The sequence below is a fragment of the Dermochelys coriacea genome, chromosome 20 (genome assembly GCF_009764565.3).
Source record: "Dermochelys coriacea isolate rDerCor1 chromosome 20, rDerCor1.pri.v4, whole genome shotgun sequence".
Taxonomy (NCBI): domain Eukaryota; kingdom Metazoa; phylum Chordata; order Testudines; family Dermochelyidae; genus Dermochelys; species Dermochelys coriacea.
The window spans coordinates 6,144,287-6,164,799 of NC_050087.2; the positions used below are offsets into that span (position 1 = coordinate 6,144,287).

The 20,513-nt window shown below is 42.0% G+C and overlaps 1 protein-coding gene across 4 annotated transcripts in view; it reads left to right on the forward strand.

Annotated features, from left to right (window-relative positions):
• VDR (vitamin D receptor) overlaps window positions 1-20,513 on the forward strand; it is a 149,996-nt gene that overhangs the window by 59,968 nt on the left and 69,515 nt on the right. For all 4 annotated transcript variants that reach the window (XM_038378090.2, XM_043506677.1, XM_038378093.2 and 1 more), the window contains 2 exons: window positions 1,734-1,805; window positions 5,451-5,607. In XM_038378090.2, coding sequence (XP_038234018.1) covers window positions 1,742-1,805; window positions 5,451-5,607 — 221 coding nt within the window. In that variant the 5' untranslated portion in view covers window positions 1,734-1,741. The remainder of the gene's footprint in view (window positions 1-1,733; window positions 1,806-5,450; window positions 5,608-20,513) is intronic.

Consider the following 20,513-nt stretch of genomic DNA (forward strand, 5'->3'; position numbering starts at 1 on the left):
TATCTTTATTGACCTGAGATGGTATTTCTTATGGAATGTGGGTACCTACCTCCTTTTGCCTCTTTCAAAAATACCCTAAAATTTTAGGTTTGGGGGGTGCTATATAAGAGAGGTGCAGTAATTGACACCAAATGTTAGGATTGGTAGAGAGACACCTCTAGTAGAGTGTGTCAGACCTATCCCAAAATATTTTGGGTTATTATCCTCAATTCTCTATATGTTGTTACAAGGGAAGCAGATCTTTATAGATGGAATTTTTTAACTGAAATAATATAAATATTGACTTTTTTTTTTTTAGTCAAAAGTTGAAACTCTCTTAGCAAAATTCTATTCTACACTTTCTGAGAAAAGGATTAATAGAAAGTATTAAGTCAAAGTAACTTCAGTTTAATAAAAGTATTCTATAAATTTTCATTTGGCCTTTTGATCTAGCAGCTTCACAAATAGTGACAAGGCTTAATATCTCAACCTTCAAAATAGGAAACCGATAGTGGTGAATCACTGCAGAAAATGGGGAAAGAGAAGTTAGTGTGGTAGATGAGGTAAAAAAAAAAAGTGTGTGTGTGTGTATATATTATTTTTTATTTTTTTTGGACCAACTTTTGTTGGTGGAAGGTACAAGCTTTTGAACTATATAGAGTTCTTCAGGTGCGGTGAAGGAAGCAGAGCAGCTGCATCAATTAGTTTACAGTTCCAATGTAGTTGCACCAAAGCAAAAAAGACAGGTTTCAGAGTAGCAGCCGTGTTAGTCTGTATTCGCAAGCATCCGATGAAGTGAGCTGTAGTTCACGAAAGCTTATGCTCAAATAAATTTGTTAGCCTCTAAGGTGCCACAAGTACTCCTTTTCTCAAAGCAAAAAAGTAACCCATTCAGTTATTTCTGGGATCTGAGCATGCACATATTAATCCATGTTGTCCTGTAATCCTGCCAACAGGGCAGCCAGATAAAGAAATAAGGCCCCCGTTCCACAAGGTAGTTAAACATGCATCTTAACTTTCAGCATTTAAATGATCCCACTGACTTCATGCGTATAGGCTTTGTTGAATCAAGGCCAAAGCTGGGAAAAGCCATTCAGCACCACTCAACTCCATCCCCCACAAGCCTGCCCGTGCCTCTGTGTTAAGCACTTGACAAGCTGAATTGTGAAACTTGCGTTTATAGAAAAATGTAATCAAGATTAAAGAATCTAGCTGTGCGTCATTCTCATCCTTTGTTCTTCTTCCTGTGTCTTTGAGCACTACATGGATTCTCCCCTAGCATTGCTCTAATTCTTCTAGCAACGTGCTTGGTCTGGGCATCTGGAGGGCAGTATGCCCTCCTGTTAGCAAAAAGAAAAGAAGTACTTGTGGCACCTTAGAGACTAATAAATTTGTTAGTCTCTAAGGTGCCACAAGTACTCCTTTTCTTTTTGCGAATACAGACTAACATGGCTGCTACTCTGACTCCTGTTAGCAATATCTCTTAACGTATCTACAGGAGGCGGGGTTATGAGAACCTCTGTGCCATGGGAAGCTGAACATGGCATTTGGTGCTGCAAGAATCTGTTTGGGTGGAGTAGGTTATTTTGAGAACACCACACCCAGGTAATGAATATTGCTTACGTCAATAGATCAGAGTTTAAGGCAGGAGTAAATTCCCAGAATTCAAGCAGAATCTGAGATTATCCATTTGACTTGCCTGACAATCATTTAATGTTTTGAGAAATTACATTGTCAAACATTTTTGACCACAGGTTGTTCCATGTCACAGCTTCAGAACTGTTGGGGAGTATACCAGGATGGTGCAACGCATGTTCTGGATGCCGGTAAAGTCATTTTTGTTTGTTTGTTTTTTTTCTTCTTAGAGAAGGAATATCTGTCTGTAGTGTAATGCCTATTGCTTACTCCTGCAGTATGTCAGGAAAGAGGGAGATCTTTGTGAGTTTCTAAAATAGCTGGGAGTGAATTCTGTAATTTTTGGCTGGGGTTTCTGTAGGACTATAAGGGAGTTCAGCTCTCGGGTCCCAATGAATTTCAAGAGAGTTAGGCACCCCAAATCAGTTAAAACTCAATTGATCCAAGGCACCTTTGCAAATCCTAGCCCTTGAATGCACTTTCTTTATGTGTGTGTTTACTCTGGAAAACATCCACTATCTTAAGGAGTAAACTTTCAAGACTGCCTAAACTGTTTGGGCATGCAAATCCAATTTTCAAAAATGACATAAGATATGTCTACACTTAAAATGTGATAGTTGCACAGCTGCAGCAATTCAGTGTAGATACTTGCTACAGCAACAGAAGGGGTTCTCCCATCTGTGTAGTTAATCCACCTCGATAGTTAATCCACCAGCAGTAGCTAAATTGACAGAAGAAGTCATCTGTTGACTTAGTGGTATCTGTATTGGGGGTGATAATAACTCAGCCAGAAGTTAGGGGTCTATTACAGGAGCGGGTGGGCTAGGTTCTGTGGCCTGTGATGTGCAGGAGATCAGACTAGATGATCACAATGGTCCCTTCTGGCCTTAAAATCTATGAATCTATGAGATGGAATACCTACACTGACAGAACCCCTAGGTAATGTCCTCACTGAAGCACTACAGCAGTGCATCTGTAGCACGTCAAGTGTAGACAAGCTCTTAGTCTAAAAAGACTCTCAGAATTTCAATGAGACTCTAGGTTCTTGAGTACCTATGTCACTTCTGAAAATAAGACTGAGGCTCCTAAGTCACTTGGGCTATATGTTTAAAGGTAACACCCAATGGGTGTTAGGCATACTTCTGAAAATTCCACTAGCTGCCTAAATACCTTTTTAGAAATCTGGTCCTCAGGCACTTTTGAAAATCTTATTCAAGAGCTTGTATTTCTGTGCATTGATTTTCAAACAGCCTGTACAGAGCAATTTTCCAATCACTTTATGGATTATCTTTCTATATTATCTGGAAATATTGGTTCACTTCTTTTAAAGTGCATTTAAATCGAAATTTACAAACTGCTGAGATTAAAAAAAACAAAAAAACAAAGGCCAATAATAGTGTACTGAATACCTTTTTATTGCTCATGTGATTATTGAATCTGGGGCCTTGGTTGTTGATTAATCGCTGCCTGAAGAGAGCATTATACAGGACAATTCCAGTGCTCACTGAAAAAGGCTTTCAAAAAGTGGAATAGATATTTTGATCACTTGAAAGGTATATTATTCCTCATGGAAGTGGCGGGTAGCTAATGAGCCTGATTAGATTACTACAAGTAAGCATGTAGATTAATAGACAGATTGATAGATTAATTAATAGAAATTAATAGATTTATTGTCTTCTATTGAATACAGACTCTCTATTTAAGTAATTTGAATGTTTAGTTATAAACCAAGATTTTGGCCCTGGTTCTCATATATATCAAGGCAGCTCTACACTGTTCTTTAAGGTCCCTTGACGCTGCTAGAGCCAGATAAAGCTGCCTTCAACTGAGAATCAGACATTACGATTCCCTCGTGGCTGCTAAATTAACATGAGTTACTGAGGAAACCTTAACACAGGAGTAAGTTACATTCAATGCTATTTACAGAGAGAGTCCGTATTAAATAGAGCACAAGTGTGTTACTGTCGCATGTTCCAATCCTGTCTAAGGCATACTTTTTACAGAATTTGCCTAATATATTTAAATACTAAATTTACTTAATCCGATGCTAGGAATAGCATGTTCTGTCTTTTCAGTGTTGAAAATACAAGTTAGAGATCCTACAGTAACATGCCTGTATTGCACATGTCATAGAATCATAGAATATCAGGGTTGGGTTAGGATACACATTTCAATAGCATAATTAACAAAAATACTTTCTGCTTCTATTTGGGGATCTTAAATTTGTAAATTAATTTTAGATTAAGACACTCAGTCCCTCTGAGAGAGCTAATATCACTTTACAGATGGGGAAACTGAGGCACAGAGGTGATGAGACTTTCTCGAAATTGCACAGTGAGTCATTGGCAGAACTAGGAATGGAACCCAATCGCCTTTATCAACAGTGCCTCTGAAAATGTAACCTCAAAATTCCATGAGCCAGCTCCCACTTTAGGTATCTGAATAAGTAATCAGAGACTGATAAATTCTCATTTCCCAGCCAATTGCTGTTTGCTTCCCTGGAAAACAATGGGAGCTTCTGGGTGCTGAGCACTTCTGAAAATCTGATGCAATGTGGAAATTAACATTTGCAGAATAACAATAATACTTGCATATTCTGATTCTTGAGAGTTTTGAAATTAAAACCTTAGTTCAGTAACTTGCTGCCATATAATCTTCCTGTGTTTTTAAGCTTGGATGTTGGGTCAGGGTAGGAGAGAGCAGAAGACTAAAATGCTGGTCTTTCTACTGATTGGTTCCACAGTTTGAAAGTATGCAAAGAGATGAACTCCACAATCAAAAAGCAGCTCGAAACCACATCTATGTAACTGACCAGCAGTGATTTTATCTAATTGGTGCTTTCTAGTAAAAAGCCCAAACTTCCCAGATAGGTACTGTGTGTGTCAAGCAAAATGTGCAGTTGCATATAGTTTTTTGTTTTTGTTTTTTTTCCCCTCCATATTAGCCCAAAGACTGTTATCCAGCAAGGCCTGGACACCATGAGAAGTTCAAACTTTTAGCCATTTTTGAGTTATTAAAGTTCAAAAAAAGATCTTCAGTTGTCAGTTTTAGTGAAGAACTTTAGACACAGTTATGAGCATGCTGTTATATTGTAATAATGAGGTTATAATAGGCATCTACATATACACTTAATTCTAGTGTTCGCTGCCACAGACAACATACTATAGTATGTGCAATGTCTAAATTTCTTTTAGTGACACACCAACCCTTTTCTCTTCATACCTCTTTTAAAACAAACTACCAACCAAACATACAAAGAAAAAAACCCATTATTTAAGAACCAAGACATAAAAAAAACCCTGCTCACTTGATTGGCAGTGTTTGACTCGTGTTTGCAATTTTACTCATCTCCTCATAAAGGTGGCACGGATGTACTTGGGTCACTTCCTTTTTCTGCAGAAGGGAAATTTTACTTGTTTCTGGTGAGCTGCATGTTTTCCAGTTGGTATAAATGATGAAATCTTAAGACACAACTCTTTCTGAAAGGATCATATAAGGGTAGGGACAAAAGATCCTGACTACAGATTGGGCTATAGCCATGTATATACATTCCCTAGATCTTAATAAAAAAAGACTGCTTCGAGGTGCATGTGGTCAAATTGGGAGGGTGGGTGGAGTGGAGATCAGCAATGCAGTTGCTGGGTAGATGAGCATAATTTGCATGTGTACATTTTTGTGATTCCATCACATTCCTGTATATATGTTTCTTGTACTATACAGAGGCAACACAAGTACTTTTGCCAGTGAGTCAGCAGAAACCCAGTGCCTCCATCTTCAGTTTGCTTAACAAGTCTCTGTAATGAAAAGATCTCTATAACCTTCTTGCTTTTTCTCAGTCTCAGAGATGGAGGTGCTGGCAGCAAGTACACCTCTTCCTGATTCAGCCAATGAATTTGATAGGAACGTTCCCCGTATCTGTGGTGTCTGTGGAGACAAAGCTACTGGCTTTCATTTCAATGCCATGACGTGTGAAGGCTGCAAAGGATTTTTTAGGTAAGTGATATTTTTGAGAGTGAAAACTAATTAGAAACCAGCCTTCATTTTTAAAATAACAAACTCTGACTAGTTAGGAAGATTGAGGAAAGGGGCGCCAACTCTGCTTTTTGGCTCCTGGTTAGAAATAATCAACATCTCTGCAAATGTACGTTTGAGAGAACTTGTCTGACAGGTGCACTAATCTAACCCTTTGCGCTGATGCAGGAGGCGATGACTAATAAAATTGCTGAAAAGTCCAGCTATGCCTCCATCCCCATGCAGTAGGAGTTCTGTGCAGTAAAATGCTACTGGCTAACACAAAACAGCTTGTATACATGTGGAAGGGACCTTGTATTATATGAGCATAGGGAGTTGTACGACTGAGAGAACTGTAAAGGAAAATAAATGCCTTTCACACCCTACACCAAGACTTACCTGCCACTTTCTAAACCTACACAACAGCTATAGTTTTAAAAAAAAAAAAAAATAATGTTGCCATATGGCGCCCTTGAGACTTTTCTCTAATGGAAATATCTATGCATCACATTTTTGTCATATAATATAACATTCACATGGATATTGAACTCTGTATAAAACTTTTTAAAAACTTGCTGCCCAGATTCTCTTTGCACAGCTCTGGCAGTGTCTAGGGGCTTTACAGTAGGCATAACCTATATTTAGACCCATTTTGAGGCCTGTTGCATTGCCAAAATGGTGTAAATGAGAATCAGGCCCACTAAGTTTCCCTTGCTTTGGTACATTTCCTTTCACTCATGTTGTGCCTCTCCTGTTCATGTTGGCTTCTTCCCCCCCGTCACTTTTCAATGCCTATTCCTACCTCTACACATAGGCGCACACATGTAATAAGCCCCTTCTATAACTGGAGAACACCTGTTTAGAAGGTTCCACCAGGGAGCAAACTCTCCTCCTTGTCATTCACGTAGAGCATAGGTCTTAAAAGGGATTTAAGTGGTGCATAAGCTTTGTACTGCCCCTTTTATTAAGGGCAAATTTGCCTTTGGGAGCTGTAGGGGCAGCTCTGAGTAAACTTGGACGGTTCCAGACAATAGGGAGTTCTGTATGCCAATTATCCCCTCACCCAGCAATTATCTGCAAGGAAGCAGTTGTATCTATCTTACAGAATATCTCTGTATTGACAAACTAGAGGATTTATAGATTCATAGATTCATAGACACTAAGGTCAGAAGGGACCATTCTGATCATCTAGTCCGACCTCCTGCACAACGCAGGCCACAGAATCTCACCCACCCACTCCTACGAAAAACCTCACCTATGTCTGAGCATTGAAGTCCTCAAATCGTGGTTTAAAGACTTCAAGGAGCAGAGAAATCTCCCTCAAGTCAACCATGCCCCATGCTACAGAGGAAGGCGAAAAACCTCCAGGGATTTGCATGGGAACTTCTCCTGTTTGGTACAAACTATATAATGACTAAGAGCTGGTGTAATTAAATAAGCTAATAGCTACTATGTGACTAATTAGGGCAAAACTTACTTAAGCATTTAGTTGTAATTAGAAGATAGTAGCAAGTGGTGGTAGAATTAGCTGCATTGTAGAATTAAAGGAAACAAAGTTGGGGTGGTCAATTTCATAACTACAATTCGATCTGGGGTTTTAAAAACCTTAATTTCTATTGTTATAGGAGCCAAGTAGTCACAGGAATTACTGGACTAGATGTTTTTGCATACCACAGCCTTGCTGCTTGTTTTCCAGTTGGGTTACACTGCAGCTTGGTTAACTAGAACAACAACATTTCCTCAATTACTGTGGCTAAATGAGTAACTCTCCTTTCAGGTGCTCACTTCCACGCACATGTTAACGTCATCAGTTAGTCAGGCACATGCAGTCTGGATGATGCATATCAAGAATTTTGTCATGGTGACACAGAGAAGGGAATAAATGGTCAGTTTTCCTTCTCCCTTAGTTTCTTATCCATGAGTGCTTCCCTTTTTGTTCAGAGAGTATGCACACCTTCTGAGACTCTGGTATTGTGGCTTGGCCTTTTTTTGGTACAGATTAAACTATTTTGGTCAGGAGGGTGATCGGTGGGTTTTGTGTGTGTGTGTGTCGTGTGTGTTTTTTTTTTATAACACCGATTATAATTAAAGCTGTACAACCCCCTAGTGTGGTCTCAGTTATACTGGTATCAAGATATAAATTCTTGCAGATAGGCTGTATACACACCTTTTTATACTGGTTTAACTGCATCTGCTCTAGGGGATTGATCTGTTAGCTATATCTGTTTTCTAAACTAATACAGTGAAAGCAGTACAAACACTGTGCCTACACCTGCTTGGTTATTCTTAAGCAGTCTCCATGGGCCCTCATAAAGACTTTAACATTTGTATCTTCAACTTATGGACTTGCTTTCTTGACTTGCTTCTTCTCTTTTTTTAAAGCTTCCTTATTCCAAAACAAAGTGTTAACCATGGTAGTTTTTTGTACCTTTCCTCTTCTTCGCGCCCTGCCCAATGCCCCCAGGATGTTCTGCTTTGGTCCTAGTTTACAAAGGTTTCAATTATTTTTTTTTTTTAAACAATGTATTGAATTTTTTTAACTGGATATTTATGACTCAAGTTTCCCAGGGCCATTCCACCCAAAGTAAAAGCTCATCACTATAAAACAGCTTCCACAGGTGACAATCTCTTGCTTCCTGCCCTTTATATAGCCCTAAACCCCACCACTTTCCTGTTTTCCATGGCGGCATGTTAACCTCCAATGCAACAATTTGCCAAATACTGCAGACAAAATTAGCTCACTTTATTGATCTGTGTGTGTGTGTGTGTGTGTGTGTGTGTGTTGACTTATCCTGAAATACTACCTTGTTCCTCTGCATTTTAGACCTGTTGAATTTAACACTTAAGGACCTGTCCTGAGGTGGCTTACATCACCTGTACTGGCTATGCTGGGTGTGAAGGAAGTAGTTATAGTGAAATCTGGGGCGGGGGGTAAAAAACAATTAGTTCAAGACTCCAGGGCAGAGCCAGTCCCACCCTGACCTGCCTTCCCCGGCCCACATGAGAAGCTTGTTCCCCCTCCACCCCTACTGGGTCCTGCACCTGCCTCTTATGGAGAAACAGCAATAAAGCAGCTGCTAAAGGATGCATCAATGGCCAGGGGCAAGGTACTTCACGCAGGGAGTCCAAACTGGCTCTCTGCTATATAGCTACCTGCCAGCTAAGTGCTCATGGGAGAGGAGTGCAAGAGTTGCCACATACTGGATGAAGGAGCCCAGGGATTGTGTGTAACAGAATAGCTTGTACTGCTGCCCTTCATGGTAGCACGTGAGTGCCTTCCACATAAAATAAATGGCGGAATTTCTAGTGGACTTCATGGTGTTTCTGGCTCCTTTTCCATTGTGGGGTTAGAGAGACTTTTGCATAGGGGGGTAGATTCTTAATTTTGGAAGGAGGGCAGTGGCAGTGACAGCCACTGTGAATGTCATTCTGGTGGTGGTAGCAAAACTTTACCAAAGAGGCTTTGCAATTTTTCCTGAGGTGGCTGGGCTCTGCTCTTGAAATGCACTTAGAAGACTGTAGTGCACCTGCAAGAGAGCATAGTGAAGGGCGCGTGTTCTTCTAAATTGTTTTCCTGTCTTGAAAGCTGGCTTTGTTGGCCCATGTGTAAATCCTAAAACTCAAGGCAAACATGAGATGCATCTGCACCATAGTTCTGAAGTTATGAATGTTTGAAACCAGCAGGACCTGGGAGTACCTTTAATTCCTACATATTTATGAGGCGATGTATTCATCCATACAGAGGTACTGAAATGTGTACTTAGCCTATAGTACTAACAGACACTAAATAACCTTTGGCCAATTTGTGTCTCAAGTCACAGTTGGGCAGTTTACTAGTGACATTGGTAGGCATCAGGTGGCCTTTTGTTAAGCAGTGGCTGCTCAGTATTTCTTAAACTGAGCTAAATTTGTCGTACACAGAATAAATCTGGAGTGATTTCCCTGAAGTCAGTGGAGTTATTCTGGATTGACACCAGCATAAGCAAGTGCAGAATTTATCTCTAATCTCTTCACCCAACCCTTTCTTCTCTTTCCCTATCCCTTACTGTTGACAATATCACAGTCATCCAAGTTTGTCAGCTTGTGTCTCTATGGCTTGTTCTTTTTCAAGATCTGTAGTTTCGTTCCCCCCTCTCTAAAATCCATTCTTTCCTCCATCCTTATGGCCCTATCTTGATCTGTACCTACCTTCTCACTTGCCTCAATTATTTTTAATCTCCTTTCCTACATCTCTCCTCTCCCCACTCTCATCTGTCCAAAAGGTAGTTGCCAAGATCACTTTCCTTCCACCCTGTCTTTGACACCCGTGTGCCAAATCCTGTAACTGGCTTCCTCTCCCCTTCCACATTAAATTCATGCTCCTGATCCTCCCCTCAAGGTTCTGTTCAATGCTATTCCTGCTTCCACCCATGTTTTACTCCCCATCCTATGCCCCATACAGTACCCAAGCTTCTCTACTGATGGCTTACTTCCCCTCCCCCACCCACTCCTGACTTAGAGATGGTGTGAAGCTTTTACCATTTTAAAAAAAAATTCCCATAACTTGGAAATTTTTTTGCAATTTCTGGAAAATGTTGGCTAGCTCAAGTTTAACTTTGCTGGGTGCTCTTCAGTAATGCTCCCCAAATATTTTTCCTCCCCTTCTGAAACTTCTAAAGGTCCATTTGTTCTTAAAGGATTCCATCTACAGAGACTATCCTTCCTTTCCCCTCCTCCCGACTCCCCCCCCCCCGCGCGCACACACGCACCCCCAGCCCTGGCTCCCACTTGCACATTATAACTTCTGTGTAGTAGGGAGTCTAACTCTGGCACATTTGCAGTGTTACCAACCCTCACCATTGACAAATCATGAGTCAGAACCCCCCAAAAATCATGAGATTGGCTTAAAAATCATGAGGATTTTTAATGAAAAGTGAGTTATCTTTATTTCTCCTCCAGTTTCTGAGCCTTTAAGGTGCTCTCAGGTCACATATCTGCTGACCATGGGAGCCCATCATCATGGAGGGCCTGCAAGGAAGGGCTGCCACTGTCCACCTTGGGGTGGCAGACAGTGATCTTAAGTAAAATTATTAAGCCTGACTCATGATCACGGGACAGAACTCTCCAATGTCAGGATTCCCCCCCCCCCATCTTGTGGTTGGGGGAAAAAAATCTTTGACATTGGAGAGTACTGTCCTGCAATCATGAGTCAGGCTTAATAATTGTAAGTAGAAAGCCCGTCTCTCGTGATTAATTCGCGAGTTGGTGTGTCTGCCATTGTAAAGGGTCTTGAATAACTGTGGCACTATGTGAACGATTACTAAGAAAAAAATAGTGCTCTGCTTTTATGCACGCTAAAAAAATGACAGAACCGTGAAGTAGGTTCATAGGTTTCAAGGCCAGAAGGGACCATAATGACCTTCTGCATAACACAGACCAGAGAATTTCACCCAGGCATGATATGTCTGTGAATGGGGAAACGCCTGCATAAACTGTTCATTTTTTAAAACGAATGTAATGAGACTGCTGCAGACAAAACCAGGGTATAGAAAAAAGAAACCAGGCACAAACTGCCCCTCTGGACTTTTTCCTCTTTCTATCTTAGTTCAAAGGTCTAGCTGAACAAGCCGGTCCTAATTCTTCCTGTCAGGAATGCAGTTTGGGTCCCTGGTTAAATGCATTTCTGGGCAGGGTGCAGTTGTCTCTGTTGCATTTGTAACCCAATCCGTGGAACTTGAAGCAAAAGTGCAGGATGGAGTTTGCAGCAATTATTCCACTTGTGCAAACAGACATAAGGGTACAGACGAAAGGGTTGCCAAAGAACTACAGCTCTACCAACCCCAGCCTTTCAAGTGGGTGCCACCAATGGCAAATCTCTAGGAACTCTTTTAACCTTGCCATGTGTCTGCTGCTCATGTATTTGTCTGGAGACAAACACGCTTATTCTCTTAGCTGTGCGGTCGCCTCTAAAGTCAGAGTTACTGCTCTTTGCTAGAACAGAGACCCACTCTGCCTAGTGAGTATTGCAGCTCTTCTTGGTGCTTTTCTATGTCTCACGGACCTCATGGGGACCAGTTAACCCCAACTGGTTTGTCCTTGTGAGAGACAAGCATATTTTGTCTCCTGGGATGGTTGGTCGTCCCCCCCCCACTTCCCCCTCCCCAGTGTCCATAGTTCCTTTTTAAGCAAAATATTCTTTAGCTAGGAAATGAAAAAAACCCATAAACAGTAGAGCTGTCAAGCGAAAAAATTAATCATGATTAATCGCACTGTTAATAATAGAATACCATTTATTTAAATATTTTTGGATGTTTTCTACATTTTCAAATATATGATTTCCATTACAACACAGAATACAAAATGTGCAGTGCTTACTTAATATTTATTTTTATTACAAATATTTGCACTTGTAAACAAAAGAAATAGTATTTTCAATTCACCTAATACAAGTACTGTAGTGCAAACTCTTTATCATGAAAGTTGAACTTACAAATGTCAAATTATGTACCCAAAAATAAAACCATGTAAAACTTTAGAGCCTACAAGTCCACTCAGTCCTACTTCAGCCAATTGCTCAGACAAACAAGTTTAGTTACATTTGCAGGAGATAATGCTGCCTGCTTCTTATTCACAATGTCACCTGAAAGTGAGAACAGGTGTTTGCATGGCACTGTTGTAACTGGCTTTGCAAGATATTCACGTGCCAGATGCGCTAAAGATTCATATGTCCCTTCGTGCTTCAATCATCATTCCAGAGGACATGCTTCCATGCTGATGACAGGTTCTTCTTGATAATGATCCAAAGCAGAGCGGACTGATGAATGTTCATTTTCATCATAAGAGTCAAATGCCACCAGCAGAAGGTTGATTTTCTTTTTTGGTGGTTCGGATTCTGTAGTTGTCGCATCTGAGTGTTGCTCTTTTAAGACTTCTGAAAGCATGCTCCACACCTCGTCCCTCTCAGATTTTGGACAACACTTCAGATTCTTAAACCTTGGGTCGAGTGCTGTAGCTATTTCTAGAAAACTCACATTGGTACCTTCTTTGCATTTTGTCAGTTCTGCAGTGACAGTGTTCGTAAATCAAACAACATGTGCTGGGTCATCATCCGAGACTGCTATAACATCAAATATAGGACACAATCCAAGTAAAACAGAGCAGGGGACATACAATTCTCCCCCAAGGAGTTCAGTCACAAATTTAATTAACGCACTATTTTTTTTTTAATGATCAGCAGCAGCAACAGCATGTCGTCTGGAATGGTGGCTGAAGCATGAAGGGGCATACGAATGTTGAGCATATCTGGCACATAAATACCTTGCAACGCCGGCTACAAAAGTGCCATGCAAATGCCTGTTCTCACTTTCAGGTGACATTGTAAATAAGCAGGCAGCCCCATCTCCCATAAATGTAAACAAACGTGTTTGTCTTAGCGATTGGTTGAACAAGAAGTAGGCTCTTGTAGGCTCTAAAGTTTTACATGGTTTTGTTTTTGAGTGCAGATATGTAACAAAAAAAAGTCTACATTTGTAAGTTACACTTTCACAATAGAGATTGCACTACAGTACTTGTATGATGTGAACTGAAAAGCAGATTTAAAAAAAAAACCTATCATTTTTACAATGCAGATATTTGTAATAAAAAATAATATAAAGTGAGCACTGTACACTTTGTATTCTGGGTTGTAATGGAAATCAATATATTTGAAAATGTAGAAAACACCCAAAAAATTAATAAATTTCTATTGGTATTCTATTGTTTAACAGTGTAATTAATCACAATTAATTGTTTAATCGCAGTTAATTTTTTGAGTTAATCGTGTGAGTTAACTGAGATTAATCAATAGTCCTAATAAACAGATACATCAAATAGACTGCTAAAGGCTGGGCTAAGAGACTCAATTACGAAGGTGACAGGTTGGTGCAGTAGCTATGAAGTTAACCCAAGCACTTCCCCTTTCTCATGGTTCATTCTCTTAGCTCCCATGCCAGGCTGTCAGTGGGGTTTCCTGTCTGTTCCTAGGCCTGCTTTTCTCTCCTGTTAATTTCCATGTTCTCTTGTCATAGAAGTGTGACTTCCTTTTGAGCTTGGTGGCAAGAGGTGTTGAAGGTTTATTTAGCAATACTGAAACACGCAAGGATAATTATAATGGAAAGTTACAACACTTTTTAATGAAAATTTCTGATCCCCCCGCACCATAGAGCAGTTATTTCTACTTTGCATGTAGGAAGGTCTCCTATGCAGTGAGCTGCAGAACATACCAGCTGATTTCCAGGTGAAGGTGCTTGGTTTAAACCTGTAAAGATTGGGCCCTTGCAAGTGATCTGTCAAATGGTATGATGATATTGCTACAGTTGTAGTCATCTGAGGCACACAAGCTGACACCATGCATGATTTAAAGAGGGAGCTAGCAGCAGGATCTTCCCTGACAGGGGTCCTTGACCTTGGAAATCTTTGGTTCGCGAGAGCTAGGATTTGGTGACCTTCATTGCACACCAGAAGAGTCTTCTGTCCTCCAAGCTTCCCTGAGTGACTGAAGCTAATGGCAGGGGTATTTGTACACAGGCGCCCCTTTGAGGCTGATTCTGTTTTGTGTGTGTGTGTGTGTGTGTGTGTGTGTGTGTGTGTGTATAGAACAGGGGGATGGGTGTTCTAAACCATGCACTTGTTCTGGCTACTTTCAAATGTTGGGTATCCAAACTTGAGAAACCTTGGGCCTAACTCTTTTTTAAGAGGGATCCCGATTACCTGCAGTTCCCATGGATGTTCACCAGAGTTGTGGGTGCTTGGCTTTGAAAATCAGGCCCACTGCGGCTCAGACAGGGCACCCAAAAATGGAAGACAACCAGAATGAGTGAACTGACTTTGGAAATTTTAGGTCTACATTTGGGAATTTTGTAGCACCTGGAAAATTTGGGGCTAGCTGGGATTATGGGTCTTCATGGGTGATTTCAACATGCAGAATATTCGTTTAAAATTGCAGTTGTTCCTTTAGAGCCCCATTCATGGATGAGTGCCACCTTGCGGTGGACACTTAGTGTAGTATAAATACCTAGATAAGCAGCACAGAGCTGATGTCTACAGCTAACCCAAGAGAAGTGGGAAACTTTTTACCATAGGCTGAGGACTGAAATGACTCACTGGCATTAGGTAGATAGTCCCTGATTCCGGGCGCTAGAGCATGAGTAACAAAATACACCAGTTGGTATGCTGTGATTTTTTGGTTATGGCAAAGGTAACTTTCAGGAATTTGAGCATTTCACGGGTTTCACAAATGGGCTAGACATGCGGGGGAGGGGGGTAGTTTTGTCATTAAAGGTCACTGTACTACTTAAGATTCAGAGAGAAAGTGAAACTGAAAATCAGAGGGGTTTTTTTTCCTTTCAGTAAAAGGCTAAGCGACAACAAAATATAAATAAATAGCATCTCTGAAATAGTGAATTCCCAATACCCTCTGTCAACGCCTCCTTCCATAGTAGGTCATCACTTGTGGGTACAGGCCAGTGCGTGATCTTTTTGTCCAATTAATTAAAAGTTTTTGTTTCTAATTAACTATGTTGCCAAAAAGCTATTTCACAGGGGGGAAAAGTCTGAATCCTGTTTTTAACATCTCTTCTTCCTTTATGTTCTGCCCTGAACACATTCTGGTACAAATATCCACAGAGCAGTTGCCAACTAAAGTAACTTTAAGTATACACTATAAACTTACTATTTGTATTATCGTAGCACCTCAGAGCCTCAGGATGGACCAGGATGCTGTTGTGTTGTATCTTTGTCCAAACACCAAACAAAAAGAGAACCAACTTAATTTTCTAATGTCCTCATTTGGGAGACCTGTACTCAGGCAACTTTACTATTTACTCCTGAAGGAATTCTGCGCCCCCCCACCCCCACCCCCAAAAATTGTGCCCACAGTATTTTAAAATTCTGCAAATTTTGTGTGTCAATAAATAAATGTGGAGGCTCCACCATGGCAGTGGGGAGCCAGGCGACTGGCTGCATGAAGGTAGGAAGATCACCTACAGTGCGCTTCCCCAACTCCCGGGACATGGGCTCGACAATGGGGTTGCACCCAACCCTGACACAGTGCAAGGGCTAGGTCTACCGCAGAAACACCCCAGGGCCCTACTCCTCTGCACCAGGTGTGGGCAGGCAAGCTGGTTCAGCCTGGCAGATCCAAGGGTGGTGGGGCTTAGTGTGGGGGGATCCAGATATGGGGTGAGAGAGTTCTGTGTGGGGCAATCTGGGTGCAGGCAGCTCAGTGGGGGGTCTAGATGTGGGGGGGATCTGTATGCCCAGGGGCTCATTGGGGAATGGGGTGGGGTTCTGGGTGCAGGGGCAATGGGACTCTGCAAGGGGGTCTAGGTAAAGGTGGTTGGGGTTTGAGTGCAGGGGGCTCAGATGGGGTTCAGAAGCAGGGGGCTCTGGGTGCAGGGGGCTCCAGATGCAGGAGATGCAGCTCAGTGGGTTTGGGGTGGGAGAGCTCTGAATGTGTGTGGGGGGGTAAGGCTTGGGGGGTGGGGTCTGGATGCATGAGGGTTGGGTGGCTGGGGTAGCAGCTCCTGCACACTGACCTCTCCCCCCAAGGCTGAAGAGCAATGGGGGCAGGAAGTGCAGGGGTGGGGTTGTGGAGTTTCCTGCAGCCGGAGGAGGTTTCTGGGGGTGGGTCTGATCTGGATTAGCCACTCCTTGCAGGGGAAGAAGTCCTGTCCTTGCCCAGCCAGGACTAGCAGCTGAGCCTGGCACAGAATAAGAACCACTGCTCAACATCCCCAGACCCTCCCCGCAGTGATTTACCTCTCCCCTGTTTGCACCAGGTGCCTGAAACGACACACCTGCACTGCTGGGGACAGGCGTGAGACCATTCTTGTGGCTTCCCTTTGTTTCCCCATCAGAAAATCATTTTTCTGCAGGGAAGCAAAGAAATCTGCAGGTGATGTGAATTCTGCACATGCACAGTGGTGCAGAATTCCCTCAGGAATAAATATTACTTTCTTGTATTGTGGAAGCACCTTAGAGGAGTCCTAGTCATGGAACAGGACCCCACTGTGGTAGGCACTCTAAATGCACCACAGAAAGATAGTTCCTGCCCTAAAGAGTTTACAGCCTAAGCACCCACCCACATAAGTGCCAATTGGAGTATCCACTAGAATCCAGCATTCTAGCCCGGGTTTCAAACAAAACAGTCTTTTCAAACTTGTCTTAAATTGTGGGCCTAATTTTCAGTGCGTTGGGCACTCACAGGTGGGTTTCCAATAAAGTATATTGAAAACTGCCACACAGATTCATTTTCATGTTTAGTTGCATGCAAACTTAACTACTTCTTCCTGAAGTTACATGGATCTGTCCAGAATTTCTGCACGGTATGTGAGCTCTTAATTCAGTCATCCAGCAGTTAGTTGATTATACAGAGCATGAAAAGCAATATCTTCCATTGCTCACCGATAGCCAGGCAGGTGAATTCTGGCCTTTGCTGAGACAATCATTTCTACATTGGAAATATGCACCAGAGCTGCCTGGGAACGGGGGGACAATTTGCCCAGAGCCCCTAAACGGAGTGATATTTGCAACCTGGTACACAGGATTGCAGCACCACTCAGATTTGGCCTGGTGGCCTCTCTGTCACGATGGAGCAGCAGCTGGGCCAGATGTGAGTGATGCAGCAATCCCAGGTGTCACGTTGTAACTCCCAGAGTGGGGAGCTGGCCCCAGCCTCATGGGACAGGAGCCACCGCTGCAGGGCAGTCTCCTTCTCCAGCACTTCCCCAGCTCCCCTGAGGGATCTGTTTGTTTTTTTTTAGTTTTTAATTTTTTTATTTTATTTTGGTGGAAGGGTGGAGGGCCTCAGTTTCAGATTTTGCCCAGGGCCCCAAAAACCTCTGTGCAGCATGCACTGGCATGTACTTTTGTTTTTGGTTGAATACAGAGCCTGTTTATGCTTGCACATAGGCAGGATTAGTGCAGGGAGGGATTTCGTTATTTTTAATTTTTGGCAGTATGCCTGGGACATAGTTTTAAGGGAGCCTTGAAATGGCTGGTTCTGTAAGGGTGTTTTTGTTTGTTTGTTTGTTTGTTTTTGTTTTTTAATAAAAATACACTGAGGCTGGACAGAGCCTGACAGCTTGTGCTCTTGTTGTGCTTCTGTGGGTAGGACATCTGCCCCCACTGCACTGACTCTGTAATTTAGTTTCTTTTGTAATAAAGACGCAAAACCCTAATGTGCTCTGAGCAATAAGACTTGCTTTTAAAAGGGCTCTTAAACCATGTCATTTTCCACTGCTGCTCTGCATGGAGGTATACAATGAATTGCAATAGTTTTCACGCTAGCCAAAATCCAAGTACTGTATATTATTGATTTGTATTACGGTAGTGCCTAGAGGCCCCAATCAAGATAAGTACCCCACTGTGCTGAGCTCTGTGCAGGCGAAGTCCCTGCCCCCTAAAAAACTTACAATAAATGAGACCGTGTGCAAGGGAATACAGAAGCATGAGGGGGAGAGGGAGCAGATTTGCCAACGTAACTCTTCAAAAACCATGAGTTGGGTCCATCAGAATAGCATTGGCTTAAAAACCATGAGGTTTGGGGGTTTTTTTGTTTTTTGTTTTTGTTTTTTTTTTAAACATTGCGTCCTCTTTATTTGCCTTCTGTGTTTTGTTTGGTTTGGAGTTTTTTGAACCTGTAGGGTGCACTTGGATCACATTTTCAAAATTTCTTTCCATACGCACAAGGGTTAGAAACTTTTTTTAGTGAAAGCCAAGGGTTCTCACATCACTTGCCTCCTAATGACTCATCAAATATCACAAGACCTGTGATAACATAAAGAGAGTTGGGTTGGCACTGAGGCAAAGTGATTTGTCCAAAATCATGCAGCAGACCTGGGAATAGAACCCAGATATTCTATCTACTAGGCCAGTACCCTAGCTCCTGGACCATGCTGCTCCAGCTGTATTTAGGAAGTATAGTAACAGCAATTCCAGAAGGGAGAGTTTATTGGAGATTTTGGCCCATCTAATCTTATTCAGGGAGCAAACTTTGGTTTATAGCATATCAGATAATATTGTTTTCCCTTTTTGGTTAAATGAGCTGTAAATATGTTGAATGTAATGTCTTTTTAATTAGCTTTTAGAGGGCCCTATCTTTCAGCCTTTCAGTAGCCCCATTGACACAAGTGGATAAGGGCTGCAAGATCAAGCTGGAAACAAAATTTAAAGCTTTGGGCCAAGAAAATATTTGCTTGGAGACATTCTCACCTTAAAGCCTCTTATCTGCTTCTGTGTCCTGATATATCTTGCTGACACCATTGCATGAATTCACATGGAGGCGTGGCAATGAAAAGTCAAGGGGGAAGGAGAGGAGATTCATTCAGAAATGCATCCGATGAAGTAAGCTGTAGCTCACGAAAGCTTATGCTCAAATAAATTTGTTAGTCTCTAAGGTGCCACAAGTACTCCTTATCTTTATTCAGAACTTAAGAAGAAAGCAAAATTTGGCCTACTATGTATTTGTTTTACTGTACTGCCTTGGGGCTCCAACTAAGTGTGGGACCCCATTGTGCTAGGCATTGCTCATAAATATAGTAGGAGCCCATCTTGAAGGGCTTACAATCTAAATAGACAAGACAAGGGGTGGGAAGGGAAACAGGCACAGAGTAGGAAAAGTGAGGTTTTTCATAGGAGTGGGTGGGTGAGATTCTGTGGCCTGCGCTGTGCAGGAGGTCAGACTAGATGATCAGAATGGTCCCTTCTGACCTTAGTATCTATGAATCTATAAGTGAGATGCTCAAGGTTACCCACCAGGGTCAGTGGCAGAGCCAGGTCTCCTGATTCCCAGTCCCCTAACCATCATACCATGCTGCCTCTCAGTACCTTTTAACTGGCAGGCCCAATGGGTAACCTGAGATCTTTCTCTAACTGGATGGGATTGGGTAGATCTAAATTGCAGTAAAACACTTGCGACTGGCCCGCGTCACCTGGCTCAGACTTCGCTGCAGGGCTATAAAATTGCAGTGTAGATATCTGGGCCCGGGCTGCCATCCTTCCTAGTATCTTCCCTATTTAGATCTCTGCTTGGAGATATTCTTGCTCCAATCTCTGCTGCTCCACCACACTTCCCCTCCTTTCTAAAGGATGCATTTTTGTATTCATGTCTATCTCAAACTACATAACTTCCCCAGACGATTCAATCTGTGCTCACAGATGTGCTGTAAATTACATTGCATTCTTCATCCAAAAGAAAGATGATGGGTCCCTGTTTTACATGCAATATGGAAACCGAGCTTAATATAGAATCACAACTAACTAGTCATTAAAGAGTATGCTATACACTATATATATATATTGTGCTAGTGCCTTGGAGCCCTAGGCATGGACTGGGGCCATACTGTGCTAGGTGCTGTACAAACACAGAACAGAAAGTTAGTCCCTGCCCCAAAGAAATCCTAAAAAGAAAAGGAGTACTTGTGGCACCTTAGAGACTAACAAATTTATTTGAGCATAAGCTTTCGTGAGCTACAGCTCACTTCATCGGATGCATTTGGTGGAATATACAGAGGGGAGATTTATATACACACACAGAGAACATGAAACAATGGTTTTTTTGGTTTCAGAGTAGCAGCCGTGTTAGTCTGTATTCGCAAAAAGAAAAGGAGTACTTGTGGCACCTTAGAGACTAACAAATTTATTTGAGCATAAGCTTTCGTGAGCTACAGCTCACTTCATCGGATGCATTTGGTGGAAAATACAGTGGGGAGATTTATATACACACACACAGAGAGAACATGAAACAATGGTTTTTATCATACACACTGTAAGGAGAGTGATCACTTAAGATGAGTCATCACCAGCAGCGGGGGGGGGGGGGGGGGGAGGAGGAAAACCTTTCATGGTGACAAGTAAGGTAGGCTATTTCC